General features: G+C 36.2%; 2 protein-coding genes across 4 annotated transcripts in view; one reads left to right on the top strand and one right to left on the bottom strand.

The window, feature by feature from the left end:
• Nucleotides 1-15,638, top strand: part of LOC129280514 (protein FAM135A-like) — a 43,733-nt gene extending 28,095 nt beyond the window's left edge. The window contains exons 12-18 of the mRNA XM_064112527.1: nt 1,574-3,191; nt 3,697-3,970; nt 5,020-5,117; nt 8,875-9,026; nt 9,712-9,822; nt 10,584-10,700; nt 11,415-15,638. Coding sequence (XP_063968597.1) covers nt 1,574-3,191; nt 3,697-3,970; nt 5,020-5,117; nt 8,875-9,026; nt 9,712-9,822; nt 10,584-10,700; nt 11,415-11,620 — 2,576 coding nt within the window. The 3' untranslated portion in view covers nt 11,621-15,638. The remainder of the gene's footprint in view (nt 1-1,573; nt 3,192-3,696; nt 3,971-5,019; nt 5,118-8,874; nt 9,027-9,711; nt 9,823-10,583; nt 10,701-11,414) is intronic.
• Nucleotides 15,639-16,176: 538 nt separating this feature from the next.
• Nucleotides 16,177-24,097, bottom strand: LOC129280540 (dual specificity protein phosphatase 23-like). 3 transcript variants are annotated; one of them, XM_064112528.1, is made up of 3 exons: nt 23,967-24,097; nt 21,646-21,974; nt 16,177-19,756 (listed from the first exon to the last, which is right to left on the bottom strand). In XM_064112528.1, exons 2-3 carry the CDS (start codon nt 21,913-21,915, stop codon nt 19,559-19,561), a joined length of 468 nt encoding a protein of 155 aa, XP_063968598.1. In that variant the 5' UTR covers nt 21,916-21,974; nt 23,967-24,097; the 3' UTR covers nt 16,177-19,558. The 3 variants fall into 3 exon arrangements, with proteins under 3 accessions (XP_063968598.1, XP_063968600.1, XP_063968599.1); XM_064112530.1 differs by having other exon boundaries at nt 22,885-24,004; XM_064112529.1 differs by lacking the exon at nt 23,967-24,097 and adding an exon at nt 23,932-23,963.
• Between the last annotated feature and the right edge of the window lie 335 nt (nt 24,098-24,432).

The following is a 24,432-nucleotide window of genomic DNA, read 5'->3' as shown; positions in this document are numbered from 1 at the left end:
CAGTACGTTTTTTTTTGTACAAAATCGTAATTTATTGAGAAAAATCATCTCTATATGTCTCTATTTCATAAAACGTACACAAATATGGTTATTAGATCAATGTAATTTCATTGTAAAAACCAGGGTGAGATATACACAAGTTTCAATGGGTTTTTTTTTCATCTGCAAGAGCAGTGCGCATTTTAGTTTGCATGCAGCTTGAGCGCCGTGATGGGCGAGTGCGCCAAGCATTTTATTATGAAATACTTTTTTGGGGGGAAAAATACAAAATATTTATCTCACACGGTAAAAATACTGATTATTTTGTCAAAATACTGATTTTGGGGGATAAGAATACTGAAAACGCAAAATACAACTTGGCAGCTCTGGTTTTATCCTAGATTGTTTACTACCCGCTTGGTTGAATTGCCCCTTGGCCACTGTACTATTTCATCTAAATTCCATTTAGGGTATCCCCGTTTCATCTTATATCCATTTTGTCAAACACCACTTGGTCTACTGTATATGATTATATAAATTGTTCATTAGACTAAATTTTCATTTGACTAAGTGCTAAAGGTAAATAGATGGAGTGGAAATAAGACCATCTGAGCATTAGACTAAATGGAAGTTTAATAACTCAAGTAAGTATTAGACCAAATGATGGTTGGAGCAAATTGATAGTACACTCATGGGATGTTGCAAGAAATTGCATTTCAAATTTTGGTTCCAAAATCAATCATACATCTGGCAATTGAATAACTGGGTCCCCCCGTCTTACAAAGATTTACAATTTATCCAATCGTAACTCTATGGAAATCCATCAGTGTCATAATTTTTTCAACATAAAATTTTCAAAAGGCGAACACACCAAATTGTTAAGAAAACAATGAATTTATGTAATTTACGTCATATCTAGAATTTTTTTTGAACAAACGTGCATTTTAGATGTTGACATTGCTGGCCGTCCATAGTTGTGATTGATTGGATCAATCATAACTCTTTGTAAGACGAGCCCCTAGACTGCTAATTTGCATCTTGCACCAAGAAGTAAAAATCTATTTTGCTTTTGATAGATCAATATTTTACCAAACCCCCAAGTGATTTTCAACAGTATGAGAATTGGACCATCTGGTAGTAGACCAAGTAGATACAAACTAGGAAGAGATGCCACTGCTCAGACACAAGTGGACATGAATTCTTGTCAACATAGTTGTGCCAAAGAAAACACCTATTTTTGTACAGAAAATGGAACCAATGTAGATTATTTTTCTACTTCTTTATAAATCTAAGTGACTTCTGTGAATACATGATCATCCAGCTTGAAACTCATAAACATAGCTAGACACGGATTTATGTAAAAAAAAAAAAGAAGTAATATTTTGTCTTAAAAGATATAAATGGTATTAATCAATATTTTATAATTTGGCTTCTCTGAAAGTGCAACTCTTTTTCTTCTAGGATGCAGGGATTGAGTGAACCTAAAACATAAAACGTCAATTTCTCCTTGGGCTTGTTGCCATGGTGCAATGTGTATGAGAAAATGTGCTTGTATTGATGGTAGTTGATTATTGCTTTCTGTTTAATATTTCAGGAAGGAAACTCAACCTTGAGGAAGTCACTCTGAGTCTGAAGAGCCTCACCAAGCAAGGATCACCCTTCCGCTCTACCAAAAGCCGTTCACCATTTGTTGAAAGAAGGACTCGTAAAGAGATCATCGATGATGGGACGGATGGTAGCGTGCGTAATAAACCAAAGAAAGGAAAAATGAAATCGATCAGGCACATCAAACCTGATTTTCTACGGAAGGGTCTTGGCTCGCATTCAAACCGAGGAGGTGCCATTCCTAGAGACATCCGATGTTATGAGATCAAGAACGAGGCTTGTGCAGGGATGCAGAAGCGTTCATCCCTGAAAGAGAATGGAAAACCAACATCTCCGATGATATCAGGCGCTGTCCCGAACTCTATCTCCATGCCGATCCTCTCTCCCAGTATGGGATCTACATCTACAGGAGTTGATGAGTGCAGCGATTACGACAATCTTGAGGACAGTCGGGTTCCTAGGCCACTCAGAAGCACACAATCTGCTGAAGACATTCTGAATGGAATGCATGATGGACAGAGTGATGCAAGTACATGCAGCATTACAGGCGATCCTCCGTATGGGAGCAATCCTCTGTTAGATGCCGCCATGAACCCTGAGAGGGCTGCCAGGGGTACCTCCGAAAACATTGCATTGCTAGAAACTGATGACATTGATATCAGTCTGTTAGATCATACAGGGCTTTCAGATCCGAGTGACCAGCGTAGGAGTGTCAGGTTGAGCTTCCTGCAGAATGGCGATCCTAATGAGGATCAGATCCTAAACAGCCTCTCTAAGTATCTCCAGAAGCAGATGACGATGTCTGAGGCTAACCTTCGGCAGGCAGAACTGGAGGCTGGGGAAGGCAGCTCTTTTTTTAGAAGGAAAGATCAAGATGTGCAATCCAATGGAGGGGCAATAGATAATGATGTTGAAGATTCCACTAATGGGGTAGAGGTCTTTGATGATCTTGCCATCAATGGAATCACTTTAGATGACGATGAGGAGTTGGAGGTGGAGGGGGCAACTGCAATAAGCTCAAATGTGCAATCATCTTCTGTTATGAATGGGACACATACAGAATTGAATGGTCAGACTATGAATGGGGGAGGTGCTCACACCAATGGCAGTATTAGAACTCAAGAAGGCTTACAGGAAGTGGGCGGAGCTTCCTGGCCAAGTGGAGCCACACCAATGGACGGAGCAGCTGAGATAGATGTTATGGACGATACAAATGCGAGGAAAGACATGTCATCTTCTCGGGAAGGTCTCATCTGCGATCAACCAGAAGATGAAAGTACAAACGAGGCTGTAGTTATCACAGACATTGAACCTTCTAAGGAGCGGAAAGGTCACAAGCACAAGAAGGGTCACCATCAACACAAACACTCCAGCGGTGGAGGAGTTGGTAGCTGCGCTGGCTGCTTCTCCTTCATACATTCCTCTGCATCTCCTTCCAACTCTTTCACGGAGCCGTGTCTAGTGAAACCAGTATTACCGTTAGAATCATCAACCAGTACTTCATCATCCAGTGTGAATGCAATCGGTCAGAGCAACAGTATGTCTAGTGCAGGATCTCAGGAAGGCATGGCTGAGGGTGAGGACCATAGACCAACAGATGGACTAAGGTAAAAGATCTTTCTCATTCTAAATGAATGTACCTCAGTCTGTATTGTTTTTTAAATTGCTTTAGTACAAATTTTGCACATTGCTAGGGGTGTAAGTAAATATTATGCCCATAATATGATAGGTTGAATGCAGCGGTTATAGTGTTCAATGCATGCTCTTAGGATAGGACGAGAGTGATCATCTCAGGCCGGCACATGGACAAAGGTAAAAGATGCTGTTATTTTGAAATTCCTCAGTCCCATTTTTCTTACTGATGAATAGCGCTCTTAAACATCATAACCATCATCATCTTCATCATCACCATCACCATCATAATCATCCTCATCACCTTCATCGTCGTCGTCGTCGATGACAAACTTTTGTGCACATAGAAAATCATACACATGATTGATGAAAAGGTGTATTAAGCGAAGGTCAGAGTGTACAAACTCTAGGCTCTCAGGATATCATTATGGATTTGTGATTCCACTGTGTGAACATCATACAATTTCTCTTCAATTTCAGCTATGTGAATGCCAGACTGGCATTCAAACAGAAGCTCCACCACCCCGGTCAGATGTACTGTGATCTTCAAGAGAAAGCATCCCAGGTTCCATACTTCAGCATCCCCCCTGCTGCCCAGCAACCTGAAGATGAGGAGCAAGGCGTAGAGGTTCATCTCATCATCTGTGTTCATGGTCTGGATGGTAACAGGGCTGATCTTAGACTTCTTAGGACCTACCTTGAGCTAGGACTTCCTGGAGAGAAACTAGACTTCCTCATGTCAGAGAGCAACCAGGTATGGACAAAATTGCATGACTGGTAATCCTTACTTGTGGTAAATGATATTCACCATTAACTGTTCATTGGTGATTATTTAGTGTGTAAGAAAGGTTCACCAGTCGTTCTTAAAGCCACTCTTACACGACTGGTGAACCTTTCTTGTGGTAAATGATATTCACCATTAAATGTTCATTGGTGATTATTTAGTGTGTAAGAAAGGTTCACCAGTCATTCTCAAAGCCACTCTTGCATGACTGGTGAACATTTCTTATTGTAAATGATATTCACCATTAACTGTTCATTGGTGATTATTTAGAGTGTAAGAAAGATTCACCAGTCCTTAAAGCCACCCTTCACTTATGAACAGCTTTATGAAACACCCCACTGGAGGCTGTTTCATTATTAAAGCTGTTCACTCACAATTTAGAAAAGACTGGGTGGTATATCATAAAGCTGTTCATATACGACTTTAAGCACGTCTCAAGTATGTACTTAGGTGCTAAGTCAGCTACAGGGATACATCATTAATCACAAGAAAGGTTCATACATGAATCACAAACAGCTTTATGAAACAGCCAACTGAAGAATATTTTTTGTACTGAATCAGACTTTCTATCATATAACATTCCCATTTAGCTATAGAAGTTAGACGATTTTCTTTCATCTGCTCAAATTCATGTTAATAAGTTTGATTTGTCAAAAATTGATAAGTGTCAAAACAAACTTAGTTCCACTTTGTCATAGCACCAATGTGTTTTTTTTTCTTTCTATGATATAGGTTGGTTTATCTTTATAATTGTTTTGGGGGTAATCATTAAGTAAACAATTTTGTTTAATAGTTTATAGATTTGAATCCAGCCAAAAATGGACAATCAAATAATAAAATTAGAGTTTATCATTACTCCTTGTCTTCAACTCTTCATTCTTTGAAAATTAAGAAGCAAGATTGCTGTTCCACTAGCCATACTATCGCCCATAATTATTACCTTTTTGTGGTATCTCCGCTAAGTGTTTCAGAATTCATGGTATTGTATTTCTAATATTTTAACCTCTCTTTTACTCAAGGGTGACACGTTTGCCAACTTTGAGACAATGACGGACAGGCTGGTCCGAGAGATTGTTTACTATGTAGAAGTATTCAGGATTAAACCAAACAGGGTCAGGTATGCATTCAAGGGTATTGCACTTGTCATTTGTTCCTTAAGAAAAGTAAAAGATAAATAAATATTTTACATAATATAATGCAGAAAGTAACTAAATGATGATGAAAACAGTTATATTTGTGATTTAGATAATATGGATGTTGATCATTTTGATGGTGGTTGTGGTGGTATACCTGCCAACCATTCTGATTTTTCGACCTCCATTCCGAAAACCAAAATTCTTGAATTATTGAAACGGCTGTATGATGCGACTAACGCATGCACGGCTGTAAGATGCGACTAACGCATAAACGACTGGAGCGCACGGCTACGCAAATGCGCTAGCTACTCTATATACACAGAGAGCGACTTTAAACGGCGCTCAAACACTGCTAAGTGCGCAGTTCCATTGCAAATGCATGTGAAAATAACGAGCGTACACGCAACGACCGCACTTAGTGCGCTACATTTTTAGGTGGTGTTGTCGTATTCTTCATGTTTTTTTATTATTATTTCGATATTAGCTTTGACTTCCGGAAAAAGATGGCGGCTGACATCGGCTAGCAAAAGTGCCAATTTTTAGTGAGGACAGGTTTTCATAATCCAGGAACATCGGATAAACCGTGAAAAATTCACTCTTTTAGACCCCTTGTTTCCTAACTACTATGTAAAGAATCACTGATGGTGATATTTTTTACGCGAAATATGGTGATATAGGTAAGAAAATTTCACTTTTTATTTGGGGTTTTGCCCATGTCGCCGGATTATTTTGTAGTGTGGGAGTAAGATAGTGAATTTGTAGTGTACGTGTACATGGAGAGTGTGTTGGTAATTTCAGTGGTATATTGCCGAGTCTGCTGAACGGCTGCACACCAACCCCGCCCGGCCGCGTACCGACGCAGTTACTCTTAGTTAGATCCATCCCTATGCAATTTTAACATTGATCTGTACTTTATTTTTCGAATAATTGTCAAATTTTTGAGGAAGAAAGGAGATAATCAATTTTCGATTTCAAGTTGAGCCTTCAGAGCCGAACGCCAAATCTAAGTTACTTGCTTCGCTTGCCTGAACTCCCAGTGCGCGTGCCCGCCGAGTTGCTGCGCCTCAGCCTCCCGGTCTCACCGGTGCACCGCAAGTGCAGTGGTGGGTGTGGGTTGGGTGTATGCAGCCGTTAGTTTCGGCTCCGTTTTTGTCTTATACCAACAAGCACTCATCTGAGTCAGTAACCCCTGTGTGGTGAAATAACATGAATAAGATTGTAAATGTTTGGCTTATTTTCTCTTGATGCATGATTGATACTAGATAGGCTGGATAAATAAAGCTTTGATTTTTTGACACGTCAGTTTTTAATACAGTAGGGCTAACTTAAATCTTAATTCATCATTAAAAATATGCCCAAAACTCAATTGAATTCTTGAAATTAATTTTTTTCTAATTAAAAAGAGAATCTGTGGAGATGAAGATCTGCATCAATCTCACTTTCCACCAATAGAGGGCCTCACAAAAATGTGCTCAAAATTAAAGTTTTTGAGAGCTCTGTGGCGAACGCACAGAAGCGTTGTTAGCGTACCAGAACGCTAACATTAGGGCCAGTCACACCTTTCACGGGCGACCACCGCTAGACGCATTGTTTTCACTAACAGAGCACTAAAAGTAGGTCTATCGGTATCGTTAAACTCACAGAAGCTTAGTCGAATCCCTTATAATCTAACAATAAAAGGCTTAGCAGAAGCTAACAGTAGCACTAATGTTAATACAAATCACTAACAGTGCCAAGGGCACCAATAGTGATGATGTTAGTAAATAATTTCTCTCTTTAAAACTTCCTCCCTTTCTTATACAAAATAATTTATAATATACCTCGACCAAATTAATGGGGTATTCTTGGCCCAACAATATATGAATAAATTGAGTAAAATTAGATGAGCAAATTGCTGAAAATTCATCAAATCTGATAAAAAATAACAAAATTCTTGAATATTAAAAATTAAACACTGTATTTTGCAACTGATATTACTGAGCAGCATGCGGCCATGAATATGCAATAAATGGAACGATAATGCCATATCCTTAAGCTCTTTCCCCTTTTTCTGATTTTATCGAGAATTTGAAATGAACTCGTAATTGTCTCAAATGTATGGATTTCGCCCGAGTAACAAAATGATGATCTTTGAAGCAATATTCTGTGTGGACAAAATTTAAATAAACCGAATTTTGCATGATACAACAGACCATCCTAGCATATTCCTGGAGACATGAATATGAATTTAACCGAAAAAGGGCCTAATGCACAATTTTAAGAAACCATATTTTTTTCTACTCATTTCTTATTTTTAACAATTTGTCAGTGTTTTGTTTTTCTCACTTTACTGTTCGAACCGTATTATTTTCTTCAGCCTGGAGTACCCCTTTAGAAATAGGTATATAGCGGGGATGTTGATTAGTGCCAAGATATATGATCTTTTTCAAAGATTTGTTTCAAAAGATTTATTCAGATGTTTGAAGACATTTTTATGAATAGACCCTACATTAGAAAGAAGAAAATAGCTGATGAAATGTATCGCATGATACCCATCATTGGCAAATACTCTATCATGAGCATGATGATTGAAGTCTGTGAAGAGCATTTTTAAACAAAAGAAACTGATGAAAAGTTTGTACAGAGTCTTTTGTACAAAATCTCCATCGTAATATCATGATAGGCAATTTAAAAAAAAATCTTTTTAAGCTTATTCAATATTTTAAAAAATTAAATTAGTAATATTACCTGCTGCCATTTCATGTCTAAAGTGTAATAATAATTCAATTTTGTAGGCCTATATGATAATGAATTACATTCCTTTACCCTTTCCTAAATAAGATTTTAAACTTGTAGGATATGCAAATAATCATAACTAAATCAAAGTTAAATCTAGATCACTACCAAGACTACACACAAATTAGATTTTGCCTAACTCTAATCCCCTAACAAAAGCTTTCTCTGCCTTTTGTGCGGTAATTCTACCCATGTTGTTAAGAGCTGATTTATTAATAGATAATACTATATAGATTGTGGTGTCAATCGTTGATCTCAGATGTAAATAATGCATTATACATCGCAGCGAGATTACCGGTTGTAACAGGGGCATTTTGTTAGCGCAGTGTTAGTGAAATGTTAGCTAACAGCGTTTCAGTGCGGTCGATACTGGTGAACAAGAAAAATTATTCCTTATATAGATTTAAATGAAAACAAATCACAACTGAATGAAACTGGGTGGTTTTTTGTCACAAAAGTGATTTTTTAAAGACCTTTTTTAAATTTCTAATTGACAAATGAAGGTAGACTCTAGAAGTCTACATGTAGGTCATCCTCTGGTGTGGTAATGAGGGTAAATTTGCTTTAAAAAGTGTTACAGTTAGGGAAATGCTACTTTTACATGCTGAAAATGCAGAGTACCTACCGTTGGAGGGGGACACCCTGGCGCTCGGCGCCCTCGTAGCTTTGATACTGATTTTTTATTATCAAAGGTTGGCAGGTATGTGGTGGTGATGTGGTGGTGATGATGATGATGATTATGATGATGATGGTGATGATGAGCGAATGATGATGATGGTGACGATGAGGGAATGATGATGATGATTTTGATGATGATTGTGATGATGATGGTGATGATGAGCGAATGATGAAGATTTTGATGTTAATGATGAAATCGATAATGATGATGATAATCATAATCAAATCACTTTATAAAAATAAAAAACCGAATCTAAATGCTACTTTCTCTTTTTCTCTCCATAGCTTCATTGGTCATTCCCTTGGTAACATTATAATTCGGTCAGCATTGACCAGGCCAGAGTTAGAACCATTCCTTGGAAAGCTTCATACTTTCCTCTCATTATCTGGACCTCATCTAGGTCAGCTATACAACAGTAGTACCATCGTCAATACAGGTTTGTCAGTTGATAATGTATTCTAATTTCATATAAGTGAATGGTCATATCCAACCATTTCCTTTTTCCTTGAAATTTGTATTTAAAGAAAATATCTGTTAAGTATGATGCAAGTGCATGTACATGTTTTTCATGTAAATATTGTATGAAATTTAAATTTTAAGGCAAGGAAAGTTTTCTTTATGGCACAATTCTTTATTTCATCCTAAATAAGGAAAATTAAAAGGGGCACTTTCTCTACTCCCTGTGGATCAATTGTTTTTATTTGAATCGTCGAGTATATAGATGATGCTGGAATGGAAGAAGTCAAAGTCCTTGTTAAAGCTGCCAATTGAGAGACAGTACATGCACATCCTATACTCCCTGGGGAGCATTTATTTTGGTTTAATAAGATTTTGTTTGATTGGTTTTATCAGGAATGTGTTTAAAGTAGGAGTGGAAGGAGTCTAATTCCTTGCTTTAGCTAGCTCGAGAAATAGTTTATGCACCTTTTCTACTCCCAGGGGAGCATTTGTATTGGTTTAATGTGATTTTGTTTTATTTGATTCATCAGGTATGTGTTTGATGCAAAAATGGAAGAAGTTCAACTTCTTGCTATAGCCAGCTTTGATACACAGTGTATGCACCTTCTCTACTCCCTGGGGAGCATTTGTTTTTATTTGATTTTTTTAATTTGATTCATCAGGTATGTGGTTGATGCAGAAATGGAAGAAGTCAAACTCCTTGTTACAGCTAGCATTGAGAGACCATACAGACCTGAGACAAACCTTCTTATACAAACTCAGTCAAGATTCTGGTATGTAAAGCACTTTGGGAAAGTCCATAAAAATCATCAACATTTTTGTATGTCGGGATTCCATTCCTCTTCTCTTTGTTTATGAACTGCTCAAGCCATGTTGATTTTAGGGAATTGCAACTTTCATGTGAACCAAAAAGACACACATCAAGGCAACATCTGAGGACTAACCACCCATATCCATTAGTGTTCATGTATGAATTTAGCCTAGATGACAAACACAATATGGAAACATCTACGCTTACATAATATTAAAATGATCCTTGCTCCTTTTGCCAAATTTGGACCCATTATTTGCTCCAGCAGCAATTCCTTCAGTCATAATTTGGCCTTAGTGTAAGGATTGTGATATTGTTTTAGGGTTAGGATGTTGTGATAATAAGGGGAAAGGCTTGAATTAGTGTTGGGCTTTAATTTTGGACAAATGTGCCGATTTCATACCAGTACAATTGTCACTGAAGCGAAAGTGAGATTAAATAATGAAATACATGCGGCTTGCAGGATTTCTGTATGAAAGACGTGGCCTAAACTTTTGTTCATGTGCTTTAGGTGTAGGCCTACTGATGAAGCTATGCCTTCCATTGAATGAGATCTATTAGAATCAACTGTATTCCATATGATTCTAGACACATGTAACATGATTGTACATTATGGTCAGTGGAATCAAGCATGGAAATGTGTTTCACTATCAACAATTATGATTTTGGTTCCCAGGCCTTGAACTCAGAAGTTGTGATATAATTTTCTACCATTTGTTACAGGTTTGTCCAACTTCAAGCATGTAGTATTGGTAGGTTCTCTTCAAGATCGCTATGTACCTATCCATTCAGCTAGGATAGAACTGTGCAGAGGAGCTCTCAAAGATAGATCTTTATATGGTACGTATGGTAAGCCATAGGGAAACAAATTATGTGACATTTCAATGTATTTTACTCTCTAAAATTATCATTTTACACCCTCCATTTGACCAAAATTATCATTGACAAAATTATTTCATTCATATTTTAAACAATATCAATGATTTTATATTCTACCATAATATTTCATGAATTTTGTTTTTAGTTTTGACCTTTTGATTTTGTGTGTAATTCATTTGACAAGATTTTTATTTTGACAAAACTACATTTGACCACAAGATATTCAACAATTCATTTGGCATATTTTAGATGGCGCTTTGCATGTCAACATAGTATCAATATCACATTAGGCCAAGTTGCAGGCTAGGCTTTAATATCAATGTTACATCACTGAACCACAGCTTTCCTGTAGCCGAGACAGGCGGGCAGTTTCACCTAACCGTGTTAGGCTGTCGGTCAGTCAGTGCTTGAATAGTATTCCCCATTGAAATTTGGATTTCAAGTATCTATCCATGAAGACAACCTGCACATAAAGACCGTTTTTCTTTTGGTCCTTGGAGCTTTAAATGTAGTTATATCATCAATTTTCGAGTGAATGGGTTTGCAAAACAGCCTTTATTATATTTTTTATTGAACCATTCATTCAAACCTGTTTTAAAATATAAATAGAATGACTGTGACCTTCAATTACCTTTGACCTGCAATGACCTTTGACCCTTTGTTTGACCTTTACAGGTTCAGTCTACAATGAGATGTTACATAACTTATTGAAGCCTCTAGTAACCAATCCCAACGTGTCCATTGTCCGATATGATGTCCACCACACCCTTCAGACCTCAGCTAATTCTCTGATTGGTCGAGCAGCTCACATAGCTGTCCTGGACTCAGAGCTCTTTATTGAGAAGTTCATGATGGTTGCAGGTCTCAACTTCTTCAAATGAGCTTTGTCAAGCAGAAAATCACTGGCTGCTTGTTATAAGCTATAGAAATCCTTGCGTCTGATTGGTCAAGACCAAATTATTCATTGAAAAATCACGGACAAGCCTCTTCATGAAATGCCCCCGTGAATTAATTTTCTAATCCCACAGTCATGTGAGGGATGTCAAGTATGATGGTTTGGGTGTTGAGAACTTAAATCTAGCTGGTGAACCTAGTTTCCAACATCAAGCTAAAATACAGCAGGGGGCAGTTTCATAAAGCTGCTCTTAAGTCAAGAATGACTTTAAGAATGACTGGTGAACCTTTCTTGTGGTAAATGATATTCACCATTAAATATTCATTGGTGACTATTTAGTGCGTAAGACAGGTTCACCAGTCATTCTTAAAGTCACTCTTGCACGACTGGTGAACCTTTCTTGCGGTAAATGATATTCACCAATGAATGTTCATTGGTGAATATTTAGAGTGTAAGAAAGGTTCGCCAGTTGTTCTTAAAGTCACTCTTACACGACTGGCAAACCTTTCTTGTGGTAAATGATATTCACCATTAAATGTTAATTATTTAGAGTGTAAGAAAGGTTCATCAGTCGTTCTTAACTTACAAACAGCTTTATGAAAATCACACCAGGTTCAGCAAGTCCTGGTGTAAGGTCTTCCTGATTGTTGGGGATACTCCATGGAAATTTCAAATGAAAAACTGCAGATTCTTCAACATCTCCTTGATCCATGCATTGATTTCTTTCATTGGATTGTTTGTTATTGAGAAGATCTCCCTCTTTCCTCAGTAAATTCTCTGTGGAAGGTGAATATTAAAGTAAGCAGCTCTGCAAGTTCGACTCGACCCAAGACGGGACGACAAAATCCCTGACTGCTTGTTATAAGCTATTGAAATCCTTGCATCTTATTGGCTGAAAGCAAACTGGTTAGAGAAAATCTTTGACAAGCCTCTTCTCGATTGAATAATAATGAATAATAATATGCACATTTATATAGCACTTAATACAAATGTTTCTAAGCACTGCATACTATTATCCCAGTTTAAGCATGGCTATCCCGATTGGACAATCAAGCATTCAAGGAATTCCTGCCTACTGGGTACCCATTTACTACACCTGGGTGAAGAGTGGCAAATGTAGATAAACGCCTTGCTAAAGGATGCAAGTGCTGAGGTGTGATTTGAACCCCAGACCTTGTGGTTTATAAGTCTGGAGACTTATCCACTGAGCCACAACACTCTTGCTCTAGATTTGTTCCCTAGGAATCTATTTGCTGACCCTACGGTCTTGTGAACAATGTCAATTATGGTGTTAGTTTAGTATTGATGTTGATAAATTAATAACCTTGTGAATTTAGTTTCAACACCTTCTGTTGGGTTTACTGAATAACACCAATTGAGATATTGATAGCTTAACACTGAATGTTAGTCATAGCACCTGTCTCATTTTGAGTAGTATCAGTGTTTGTGTTCAGAGCTGAATTGAGCTGTTTATCCTACATTTACCCTCAAGTTAAAACGGTCCTAGCTCTAGTCTAAGTATGGTGTTAGTCGTTGGTGTTATTGTTGCTCTGATACGATTTTCAACACTAACCTTGTCAGTGGACTCGCAAAAGTTTAGTTAATTTTTTTAATTACGTATTCCTATTGTGGGTAGAACATTGTTCTTGGACTAGGAAATGTACAATAAAGTAGGTTATATTATGGAATTGCTCGAAAGTCAATAATCAGGATTTTTATGATTTCCATGAACATACCTCTATTGTACATGTGTAACCTATGCATTCAGACCCTGTTATTGCAATACATTCAAGCCTGTGTGATAGGCTTTGTACACCTTATTTTTAGTCACGTACAAAGCTTTAATAGCCCAGACTAAACTGCTTAGTACATACTAAGTCTTAACACTAGATTCTCTGTTATTGTCTTTCAGACCTCTAATATTAGCCTCATTAGCCATTGTTTTCACACCTCAAATTTGAACCCAGGCCTAATGTTACTGTATGAACAGTAGGGGCTAAGATCATGTGCTTTGTTTACATCAGGAAAATTAATATTATAATATAGTTGTAATACTGTGGTAATTTGATACGTCACACAGTGTATGGTGTATTTGTTTTAAGTCTTGTTTCCATGGGGGCTGTCATTATAAGGTGGACACCATGCTTGCATGTGGTCTCTTATAATGGATCTTAAAAATAATGTTTTCATATTTTTTCAACCCTAAGTAGTGCCTGAAATATTTCAAATTTCTTGATAGTGTGAAATATACACATTAGATAGATTTGGCAACTTTTGAGACCCTTTTCACTGACCATCATCATGCCGTGAAAAACACCCCTTTTTATTTGCTTTTGTGTACAAGCATGGCATCCACCTTGCAATGGCTCCTGGGTTGTTTTCACTCAAACTGTGACTAGCCAATACAAGCACTATTATTGTTTTACAAAGCATGTATTGCCAGCAGAGAAAATGAATTGTTACAATTAAACAACAAGTACAGTTTGCAAAAATATTTGCCTGTGGCATGCTAAGGGTTAACATCTATGATCTATAGAACATGAACAATACTGGTCTATATTCTGTATTTGACTGTGATCTTTGGATTACCTAAAAGTCAATTGCTAATTGTTTAATTTGAGGACTTCAAATATTCCAAACTGTCTTTATTATTTATTAGAATCTGTTCAAGTGACTTCTGTATTCTGGAGACACACATGCTCATTAATCTGTGATGCATAATGCATGCACCACCATCATTTATTTATCATGAAGGCCTTGTGGGTCAACCAATTTATCTCAATATATAAAAGTCAAGCTAGCACTGGCTGCAAAAAAGAATTGAAGATAAATAAATATTGATCAGAACGAAGAGCCATGAAGAACGAGTATGAAGCAGTTAAAGTAAGCAGTGATATCCATGGATACTGTAGTGTTAAAGGAAGGTTTGTAATTGCTTTGAGAGAAAAACACTGTGATTAATGCATATTGTCAATTATATTACACCTCGATAGATCCTTGTCAATTGATTGGTTGTTTGATGTCGATCATTCAGCCCATTTTACAATGACGTCATCCATGCAATTTTGGATCCATTCATCATGGAATATTGGATCCATATAATGTTGTCCATTACACCTGCACACCGAGACCCCAAGTAAACACCCATGTTTGCAGCGCGTCGCACGGTAGGTACGCAATAATCAACAGACCGAGCTGGCATTGGATGATCACATTTTGCATCAAATGACACGGATGTTTTTTAAGTGTCATATAAACCAAATAATGAATGTTTTTCATTTGTGCAATGGACAGAATACTTCATTCGGTGAAAAATGAAATGAATGATCCATTCAACTCAGCTAAGCCTCGTTGAATGGATCATTTCATCTTTCACCTCATGAAGTACCGGTACTCTGTCCATTGCACTCTTAAACATTCATGATTTGTATAGTATTGTGGTCAACTAATTTTTTCAAACTATCCAACTTGGTCCTCCAAGTGCAGAGTGAAAAGCATATAACTTCCCTTTGTGTCTACTCCTTTTCTTTCATCCCCTTCACTAACCTGATTGGTCTTCTCTACTCACTAATGCCCCTTTTGTCTCCTTGTTTCTAGTGTTGCTGTAGCTTGTCTGTGGTCTATATTATGGTGGTTCCACTTTATATGGGTGTCATTTTGCCTCCGACGAAGATTCTGCTAGGATCGAAAGCTTAGGCCCCTTTTGACTTTCTAATTATCCTTTTTGAATAAAATCTCATTTTCAATAAAAATCAATGCAGGGCTCAGAATTCCAAATTGTAGAAAGTATATGTACATAATGTATAAGTATATTAATAACATATATGATATTCAGGTACTTGCATTAGGAAAATAGGTATTATATTGTGTGTATATACAGTTGTATTACAATTGGTCATGACTAGGTTTGTTTTATATATATGATTGTATGAAAATAATGTATTACATGAAAAAAAGTTATAATTATTATTATATGGAAGTGAATAAATACAATTTTGACCCAATTTTTGTGTGAAACCCTGTGTTTTTTATTCCTGGATTATTCAGTAAATATTTTACTACAAAAAAGTTATATATTACAAAGATAAAATTTGTATATCTTATTAGTACCAGTAATGCAGTCAAATAAATAAAATTGATAAGGAATTTCTATGTCATGTTGAAGAAATACAGGAAAAGTATCTTAATCTTTTCAGACCAAAATAGGCTCCAAAACAAAAAACATTGTTCGCTTAACTCTACCGAGCCTAGCAAAACATTCCAATTTATCCCACCAATGGAAAAGTGCCAACAGAAAAAAAGTTGTTGAATCTTACAAATGGAGCAATTAAGAACTGTTTATATCATTCAAAGATCTAAAAGGATGCAAAATAGACCAACTACTCCTTAATTGTTTCCTCTCTTATGGCAAACAAACATTGGGGGGCTTTATGCCTGGCGCACACTATGCAATTCAATGAGATCCAAACTTAAAAGAATTTGTAATAACATTTGAGATGAAAACATTCAAGCCGATAAAATGTTAGCGAGTTCAGAATAGTGGTAAGGACTACTGATATATTCAGTCTAGTCGAGCCTCAAACCCCGTAGGAATAAAAGCAAATTCAATTTCAAATGGCAGTGACGCCATCGGCTGCGACTAGAAGCCGATTTGAACTTTACTTCCACTATAGGGCTTGCTGCAATGTAAAATTATGATTTCATTATTCCTAACATAATGCCGAGCTTCAAATAAAATAAGTTTACATCTTGGAACCTTCACATTTAATGCGAAATGTGATTTATTACAAAGTCATTTAGCATCGGATGGCATAGTGAGCGCTGGGCTTTACAATGCTGCCAATTCAGCAAGATGATTTTTTTTCTCCCATGAACCTGGGAGAAAAAAAAAATGGCTGTTCATGAAACAAACAAATAAAATAAAATCTGTGGTTTATATTTTAGTAGTAGGGTATCAGAAGATTGACATGTAAAGCAAACATTACAATCAAGCTGATCAGTGAATTCATGTTAAACATTACAATCAAGCTGATCAGTGAATTCATGTTAAACATTACAATCAAGCTGATCAGTGAATTCATGTTAAACATTACAATCAAGCTGATCAGTGAATTCATGTTAAACATTACAATCAAGCTGATCAGTGAATTCATGTTAAACATTACAATCAAGCTGATCAGTGAATTCATGTTAAACATTACAATCAAGCTGATCAGTGAATTCATGTTAAACATTAACAATATTTCAGATCTATATAAATGTATATCACCACATTTGTATTAGGTGGTATGAAAATTTCCAACAAAATGAATTAAAGTCCATCTATTGTCTAAACATTACAGAACAAACACTAAATTATTGCATCATCAGCACTAGCATATCCAGCATTAACTATGACAAAGAAATGTATGGGCCCATGCACAAGCATAATAGAATCACTATTGTCCCAAGACAATTGGGCCATGAAATGCCTTGTAAGATCTGAAGCTGGATACGCTCTTGATCTGTGTACATGTCAATACATAAATGCATTTCTAATGAAAATCAACAAGAGGCAGAAAGATATTGCCTTGTTTATCAACTGTTCTCTCAAATGTACATGTAAATCTAAATTTGTTTCACAAAGATGTCATGTGTCATGTGCACATGACACTCAAAGACATAATCTAATGTCTGACACACAGTAGTGAGTATCTCATAAGCATTACATGGTCTGACAATGCAGTAATACATTACACCACACGTAACTGGGAGAATTATTAGTAACACTAACATCATTTTGAAACACATCCTAAAGACAATTACAATCTTGTATTACTGAGGTAGGAGATTATTTCATACACACCTGATCAGGTCAAATACAATGGAACTACAAAAGACAAGATGAAATAGTTTCTGCAGAGGAATTTTACATGAATGATAAAAAAATAATAACACCTGCTATTTGAAATAAAAGGTGTTATAATATATAGGTAAAAAATATGAGCTGGCATGATGGTAAAGGAAGTAATAATGGGTACCATTTTGCCAGGACGAGTTGTTTGAGTCGATTCTTGAGTTGTTAAAAAGTATATACATGTAGTTTGTCATACATGTATAGCAACATTCTTATTGTGATTTCAGAGACAACCATCTAAGTAGCATTTCATGTACAGTGATTGCCACTGATAGATTTGGTTTGATCCAATCAGATGAAAGGATTTCAGTAGCTTATAACATCACTTGGTTACAATCACTGACAAAAGACTTCATGAAATGCACCCTGTATGTTTACTATATCAGTGAAGTCAGATTAATATGTTTTTAGATTAATTTACATTCTATGAAATGAACTATACATATAATGGAAATGAACAATTTTGTTTAAATATAAATTTGAGCTTCAATAAAGAAAAGTTGTGCAGGGAGTGCAGTAATTTCAGATCAATACACCATAGCACCATGGCCACATGCAGCGAGGGGGGGGGGGCAATTGCCCACCAGTAATTCTGAAAACTTAAATTTTTTTATTACTTTTCACAAAATTCACCAAAATTATGCACGAAATCTTATACCGGTCGGTAATTTCACTTTAAAATGTAAAAGCACCCCAATGATAGGCTTGGTCGCTTCGGTCTCTCACTTTCAATTTTTTTATAGAAAGTTTACGCGTACGACCCTGCATAGCACTGACATGATGCTTTACCCGTAATTCAACAATTTGATTTCAGAAGTTTTGGGGAACTTTACAGAAAAATTACAATAAATTTGCAAAGAAATCTTTGCTGTTGAATCAATGAAAGTGATCGAAGGCAGTATTCACAAACAAAATACATACTAAAACGTAGACTTATGGCGAGAAAAATTACTTAACATAAAACTGCAAATATCAAATCTTTTCAACAGGTACTTTTTCCAGTATTTTGCCTTGTTCAGGAAATCATCATGATTTGATTGTAATATTTTACTGTACGTTTGGATTTGAAATCAATAAAATAAACTTGAACTGTTTTCTAAACTCAAACACAAATACAGAAAACCCTCACCAAATTACAAATTTAAAAATACACTAACATTTTATAATACCAAATTATAAATACCATGTATCTAATTAAAAAATTAGTTTTACAATCACTCTCTAAAAAGTATTAAATTCTACATACTGGTAATCACATTCATGTACAATAAAACTTTTATTAAAATATTGGCTCTTAGAGTCACATCACATCGAGTTGTTAAAAACTAGGTGTTTTATATTTCATATTGTGCAAGCACTATAAAAAACATGCATAAACAATCAACACATATAAATACATCACTCTAATATCAAAAGTGCATGCCATTACACAGTGCGTCCCACAAAAAAGGAAACCAGTTTTGAGAGATAGATTTCACAATCATTAAATATGTGTTTATTACAAATTTGATACTCATGGCAAGAGTGGAATCTCATTTCTCATAGCAAATCATTCAAGCATGGCAGATTAGAAACAATAAATATTGAGGCATATCAGATACAATTTGCGCAGAAACTCATGTGTGACTCTGAATACACTCTCACTTCAGGGATCAGTGAGAAAAGCTTCACAAAGAATACAAAAGAAATGCTAATGAGCCAATCATCAAATATGCACAGTCATCGTATCACTAACCAATCTTGTCCAACTCTCTGCGCAACCTGGTTTTGACATTAAAATTTCAAACTCGTCTTGCTCATTAATGCGTTAAGTGTTCATCTCGTATTAGGTATCAAAATAAAAGAGAATAAATGAATTATATGATTATGTAAATGAAATATAATTAATTTGCAGTTGAATTAAAAAGACATGGGAATCCAGTTTTCTTTTTTTCTGGGACGCACTGTATATCACCTACCCTGTAAATTTCAGTTACATTCTCTTAGACTTAGTTTGTGCTTTATATAAAGTTTTACCTGAGTACAATTTCATATACTTGGTTTATTGATGAATGCGTAATATTCTCTTATAAGATCCTCCTGCTCTGCTGTCTCTATAGAGCCTGGACGTTGGTGGCGCACTTCAGCTATTGCCTCGGCTGCGGACATGTTTTGCATTTTGATGAAATAGCAGGCAACCATGGTCCCTGTCCGTCCCCTCCCACGCATGCAATGAACAGAAACAGACTGGTGGGAGAAAGATATGAAAACAATGTGTTTTTCTTGCTGTATACATCTCCATGAAGTCAGATTTTATTCTACTTTCTACGACAGTGCAGCTAGTGGTTTATAATGCCAAGAACACATATCTTTCGGTTTATATTGTCAAACATATATGTTTCATACATGTAGGAACATTGCGACACAATTTCTTTTATCACACAAATAGAAATTAAATATCAATTATATGAAAGTTTATTATTCCCAGTGAATGATGAATTAATTTGAACTACATTCTGAATTTAAATTTGAATATCAAACTGAATCTTCTATAACACCAACTATGAATTGAATTATCAGTCATCAAATTGTAGCATCCCATTTTATACTATCAATGCTTGAATATAATTTCTGTATCCATTTTGCTATTTACTTCATTTTTGTAATCTGTATACTTTTGTATTGTATTGACTTGTAAAAAACAAACAAACAGCAAATTTCTACTGTGGAAAATAAACATTGAAGTGAATTGATTTGAATAAGACTATATCAATTTTTGAGAGGAAAGAATATGTATGATAGATCTCTTAAAAATACATCTCAGCAGTTACTATAGGTATCAATTATTCTATACATCAGGGAATAATTTTCCTGGTATCGCATCGCATTTTACTCCATATTTTTTTTGAAAGACTGCTCTGCATAAACTTTTGTATACCATATTTTTACATAGGACTGTACATTACTTAGTTGAGAGCTTTTCTCTTATGACCAAAAATGCTATTCAAATTTGTAAAGCAAAATTATTCCCTGTTCATATCATTTTCGGTAATGGGCAACACTTTGGGAGAAAAAATACATTCTGAAATATGATTCTTAATCTCACAACTCTGCTGTATATTTACTTGTGGTCAATAGTACAGTAATTGATTGTATTTTAACATTGCATGTACCTGTTGTGCAATATTCCCTAACTGGATGCGATGTACTTTTTCTGTTCCTGTCTCTCTCTCCCCCTGTATTTTCTCCTTTTTATCTCTTTCTCTGTCTTTTTGCTCTCTTGCTTCTTTCTCCTTTTCTATAGTTTTCCTTTCATCAATGCATCAAAATCCCACTTGCTTCATTCACTTTGGACAGCGTTGTATTGTAAATCAGTATTGCAAATCATTAATGTTATATTTTTGTATTTCTCCCTTTCATATGCATGGTGTCTGACCAGTATTCATTATTGATGCTTAACTTTTTTTTCTATGTAAATCTTGTTTACTTATTTAACTTATGATTAGATATGATGTCCTTTCAGATTCTGTCTGACCTTTCTATTTCTTTCTTTCTCCCTCCTTCTCTCTCTACCTCCTTGTTGCTCTTTCCCACTCTCTTGTCTATTATGATTGCCATATGGCATGATATCATGTCACTTTTTTTTCTTTTTATTTACACATAATTCTATTTGTAATCTGCAATTTATTGTTTACTTGTGGGTCTTTCTTGTTTTCCTCCTTCATTCCTTTTTTCCCTCTTTATCTTTTGCTACACCCCCTCTCTATTCTCACCTTTTCACATGCTCACTCTTGCCATTCTTGCTCCAGTTTCTTGCTCCTCACCTGCTTTTATTTATAAATATATATATATATATATATGAATTAAATCTGTCTTATTACATGCAACTCCTCATTCTATTTCTTTTTATACTATTATTGCATTTTAAACATAATGTATATTTTTTTCTTCTTTAATGGTCACTGCATGTTATGTATTCATTTATTTCTTTGTTATGTATTTAAAAAAATGTAAACTCACATTGTTAGTCCTCAGACTTTTTGATGAGTATTGTTTAATAAAACCAAATTGAATTTGAATTTGAATTTAATGTAAACACTACAATCCAGTATATATTAATTTTCCTTCATACAAACCTTGTTTTCTTTCTCTGCCTTTTCCACCACCCTAATAAATTCTGCCACCTGCTCCAGCGTTGGAGGATGAAAGTCATCAATACCTATAGGAATCCATGTTATACTGGGTGTTGCCTCTACAGGGGGACGGCATTCACTTGTCAACGACACCACGTAACGGATACCTTTATCTGCAAGGTAACGCATCTGGTCGGGGAAGGAAGGCATTCCATGAGCTGCAAGGTTGCTTGATACCCAAGTGAAGAATGGGGGTGGGGTCGCTTCACCCATGGTAGAAATGAGAGGGAGGGTGGGGTAGGTGATGGTAATGGATGGCGTTCCTTCAAAACCTGTGTATGCAATGTAAAACATGGTGAAATTATTAAAGGCACATTTCGACCAAATAACAGGTTAGCTTGAACAGGCATAGACAGAAAAAAAGCAACAAATATCATCATCAAGCTGAAAATAAGACAGTTTGGGTATTTTCAAAGTTGTACGTTCTTTAAAAACATTTTCTCATAATATATTGGCATAGGACTGGTAATGGTGGAGGTTCGACTGATGCTTAATAACTACACGTCTATGGAGAATAAGGTGCACTATACCGCACCCTCTTCGATTACTGTACAATTCCCCCTTTTGATGGGCGAAGGGCGCAAGAATTACAAAAAATAATCAGCTTACCACCTTTCCAAAATATATGCTGGAAAATACTGAATTTTTGTTACAAGCACTCGTGCCATGTTCAGGTTCTTTCTTGGATAGTTCGTCATGTTCGTTACAGATTAAGCATAAGGGTAAGGGCCGGGCACGCCCACCATTCATGTCGGTGTTATCATATTCAGTTCATGTCTAAAGTTAATCATGTCATGAACTGAAAATGTAACACAAACTTGATTGGCTGGTACGTTCATATGCTCAGTCAAGTGCTTACATTAGATTAGTTACAAAGAACTTGTAACTTTTTCCAGAAGACCAGAACTTTTTTTGTAGTCACAATGTTGTTATTGTTAGCTTTTTCCAGAACTTAGCTTAATCAATGTTCTAGATCTAGGCCATCCTAATCTAAGTTGGACCTAATAATACTAATAGCTTACTCTACTACATGAAGTTCCTTTTGAAAAACATGACTGATACTGTCTGTAGTGTATGATACAAACTAGCACTGTAGCAGTATGACTAGAAAGTAGAAAACTAGTATTTGCTAGGCTCAAGTCAAATTTAAAACAAGTGTGGCCTTATCATGAAATTAGTCACCTCTCTTCTCGTGTGTCGGTGTGTGCACTCGTTGTGAACAAAGACAAAGTCAATAAAATTGACCAACATCCAAATAAAAAGGTCGACACTGAACTTGAAATCACACTATCAATGCAAATGAGCCATGCGCCCCCCCCCCCCAGGGCCAGGGAGCCGGTCGGCCGTCGGCGAGCGCGAGCGGTCGATCGGAATGGCTAGAACTCGGAAGTGTAGTAGTATACCTAGACCAAAAGCTTCGGTCTCTGTTATGTTGGTTGTTCAGCTGAACTCCGTTGGCTTCACTCACCAAATACAGAGACCGAAGTTCTAGCGCGATCTGTACATGCAGGGGACTCAATGGCCATATGTTTATGTACTTAAGATCGGATAAAACGGGGAAGTGAATTTGCGCGACAGCCGAGGTAAGTCACTGTTTTTGTTCCTTTTAACTCGATTTTTCTCCGTTTCTTGGCAATTAATGCCAAGAGGGAATATCAATTTGCATTTTGGTCGCATTAATTTTCAAAATTTTTATTGATTAAAGACAAAAATTGAAGAGCCCCGACGGGGGGATTTTGCATTGCAAGTCCCCTAATGGTGGCTGCACGCTAGCGAGCCGTCTGTGTATGAGGAGAACTTAAAAAAAAAAATGTTAAAAAACTCCTCAAAACAGACGGCTGCCAGCTGTCGAGTATACCCAGTTGTTGTGTGTCCGGACGATCAATTTTAGAAAGTCATTTGGAAAAATTTACAAGCGAAGTTTCATAATTTTTTAGTACAAAATGTTAGGAAATATTATAAAGAACAAAATAGAAGATGATTACAAGTATTGAATTCATATTTTTAGTGTAATACAAAGACAAAAAAGAAGGCTTCAAAATATAATGTGTCCGGACACCCGACCCCCCATCCTACTAGAACTTGGCTAGCGCTCTAAACTAGTAACACCCGTTTTTATATAGTGCTAGCCCTGGTAAATATTGTGCTTTAGAGAACCCTGACACACTAACAAAATCCATGAATATGCTTATGTCACATTTTAAGCGTCATATAATGATACAGCCTTACAATTTACATGCAGGTAGGATTGCCTAATTTCTTACCTGCCGATCGACGCCTACGCCGCGCCACGGTCCGGATCAATGGCTCTGTACTGTGTGTGAGGGCGGCGGGTCACGTGCGTGCAGAAATATGCGTGTTATGCATCAAGCAATATCAGGTGATCAATGTTTTTAGTTTGGGGTCTTTATATTGTGCCAAATTAACGATGACAATTTGTAATAAATTTGCGCAAAGAGAAGGGAAGGGACGACGGAAAACACTATTTGCTAGCACATTTTAATGTATAATTACACAAACAGGCCTACTAAGTTAATGAATTGTTTTTTTTTTGGCCCGTTTATGCACATATGGTATACTTTATTAAAATTTAAAAAACTAATTGCCAAACATTTTGTTTTTATCGAGAGGGAGATTACGGATCTCTTTCTTCAATTAGAAAAAGGAGATAAAAATGAAAACGTTTTACTCGAGGTCAAAACCCCTCAAAAAATTCCTTGGCAAAAAAGC

The sequence above is a fragment of the Lytechinus pictus genome, chromosome 17 (genome assembly GCF_037042905.1).
Source record: "Lytechinus pictus isolate F3 Inbred chromosome 17, Lp3.0, whole genome shotgun sequence".
In the NCBI taxonomy this organism is placed as follows: domain Eukaryota; kingdom Metazoa; phylum Echinodermata; class Echinoidea; order Temnopleuroida; family Toxopneustidae; genus Lytechinus; species Lytechinus pictus.
Note: the sequence above shows the minus strand (reverse complement) of the source record. Positions and strands in the feature narration are given on the sequence as shown.

Bases quoted from the DNA above. Each gene is read 5' to 3' on its own strand.
- LOC129280540 (XM_064112528.1), bottom strand. From the start codon at position 21,915: ATGGGTGAAGCGACCCCACCCCCATTCTTCACTTGGGTATCAAGCAAC. The intron at 19,757-21,645 runs GTTTGTATGAAG...TTCTCCCACCAG, and splicing joins AGGCAGAGAAAGAAAACAAG to TCTGTTTCTGTTCATTGCAT.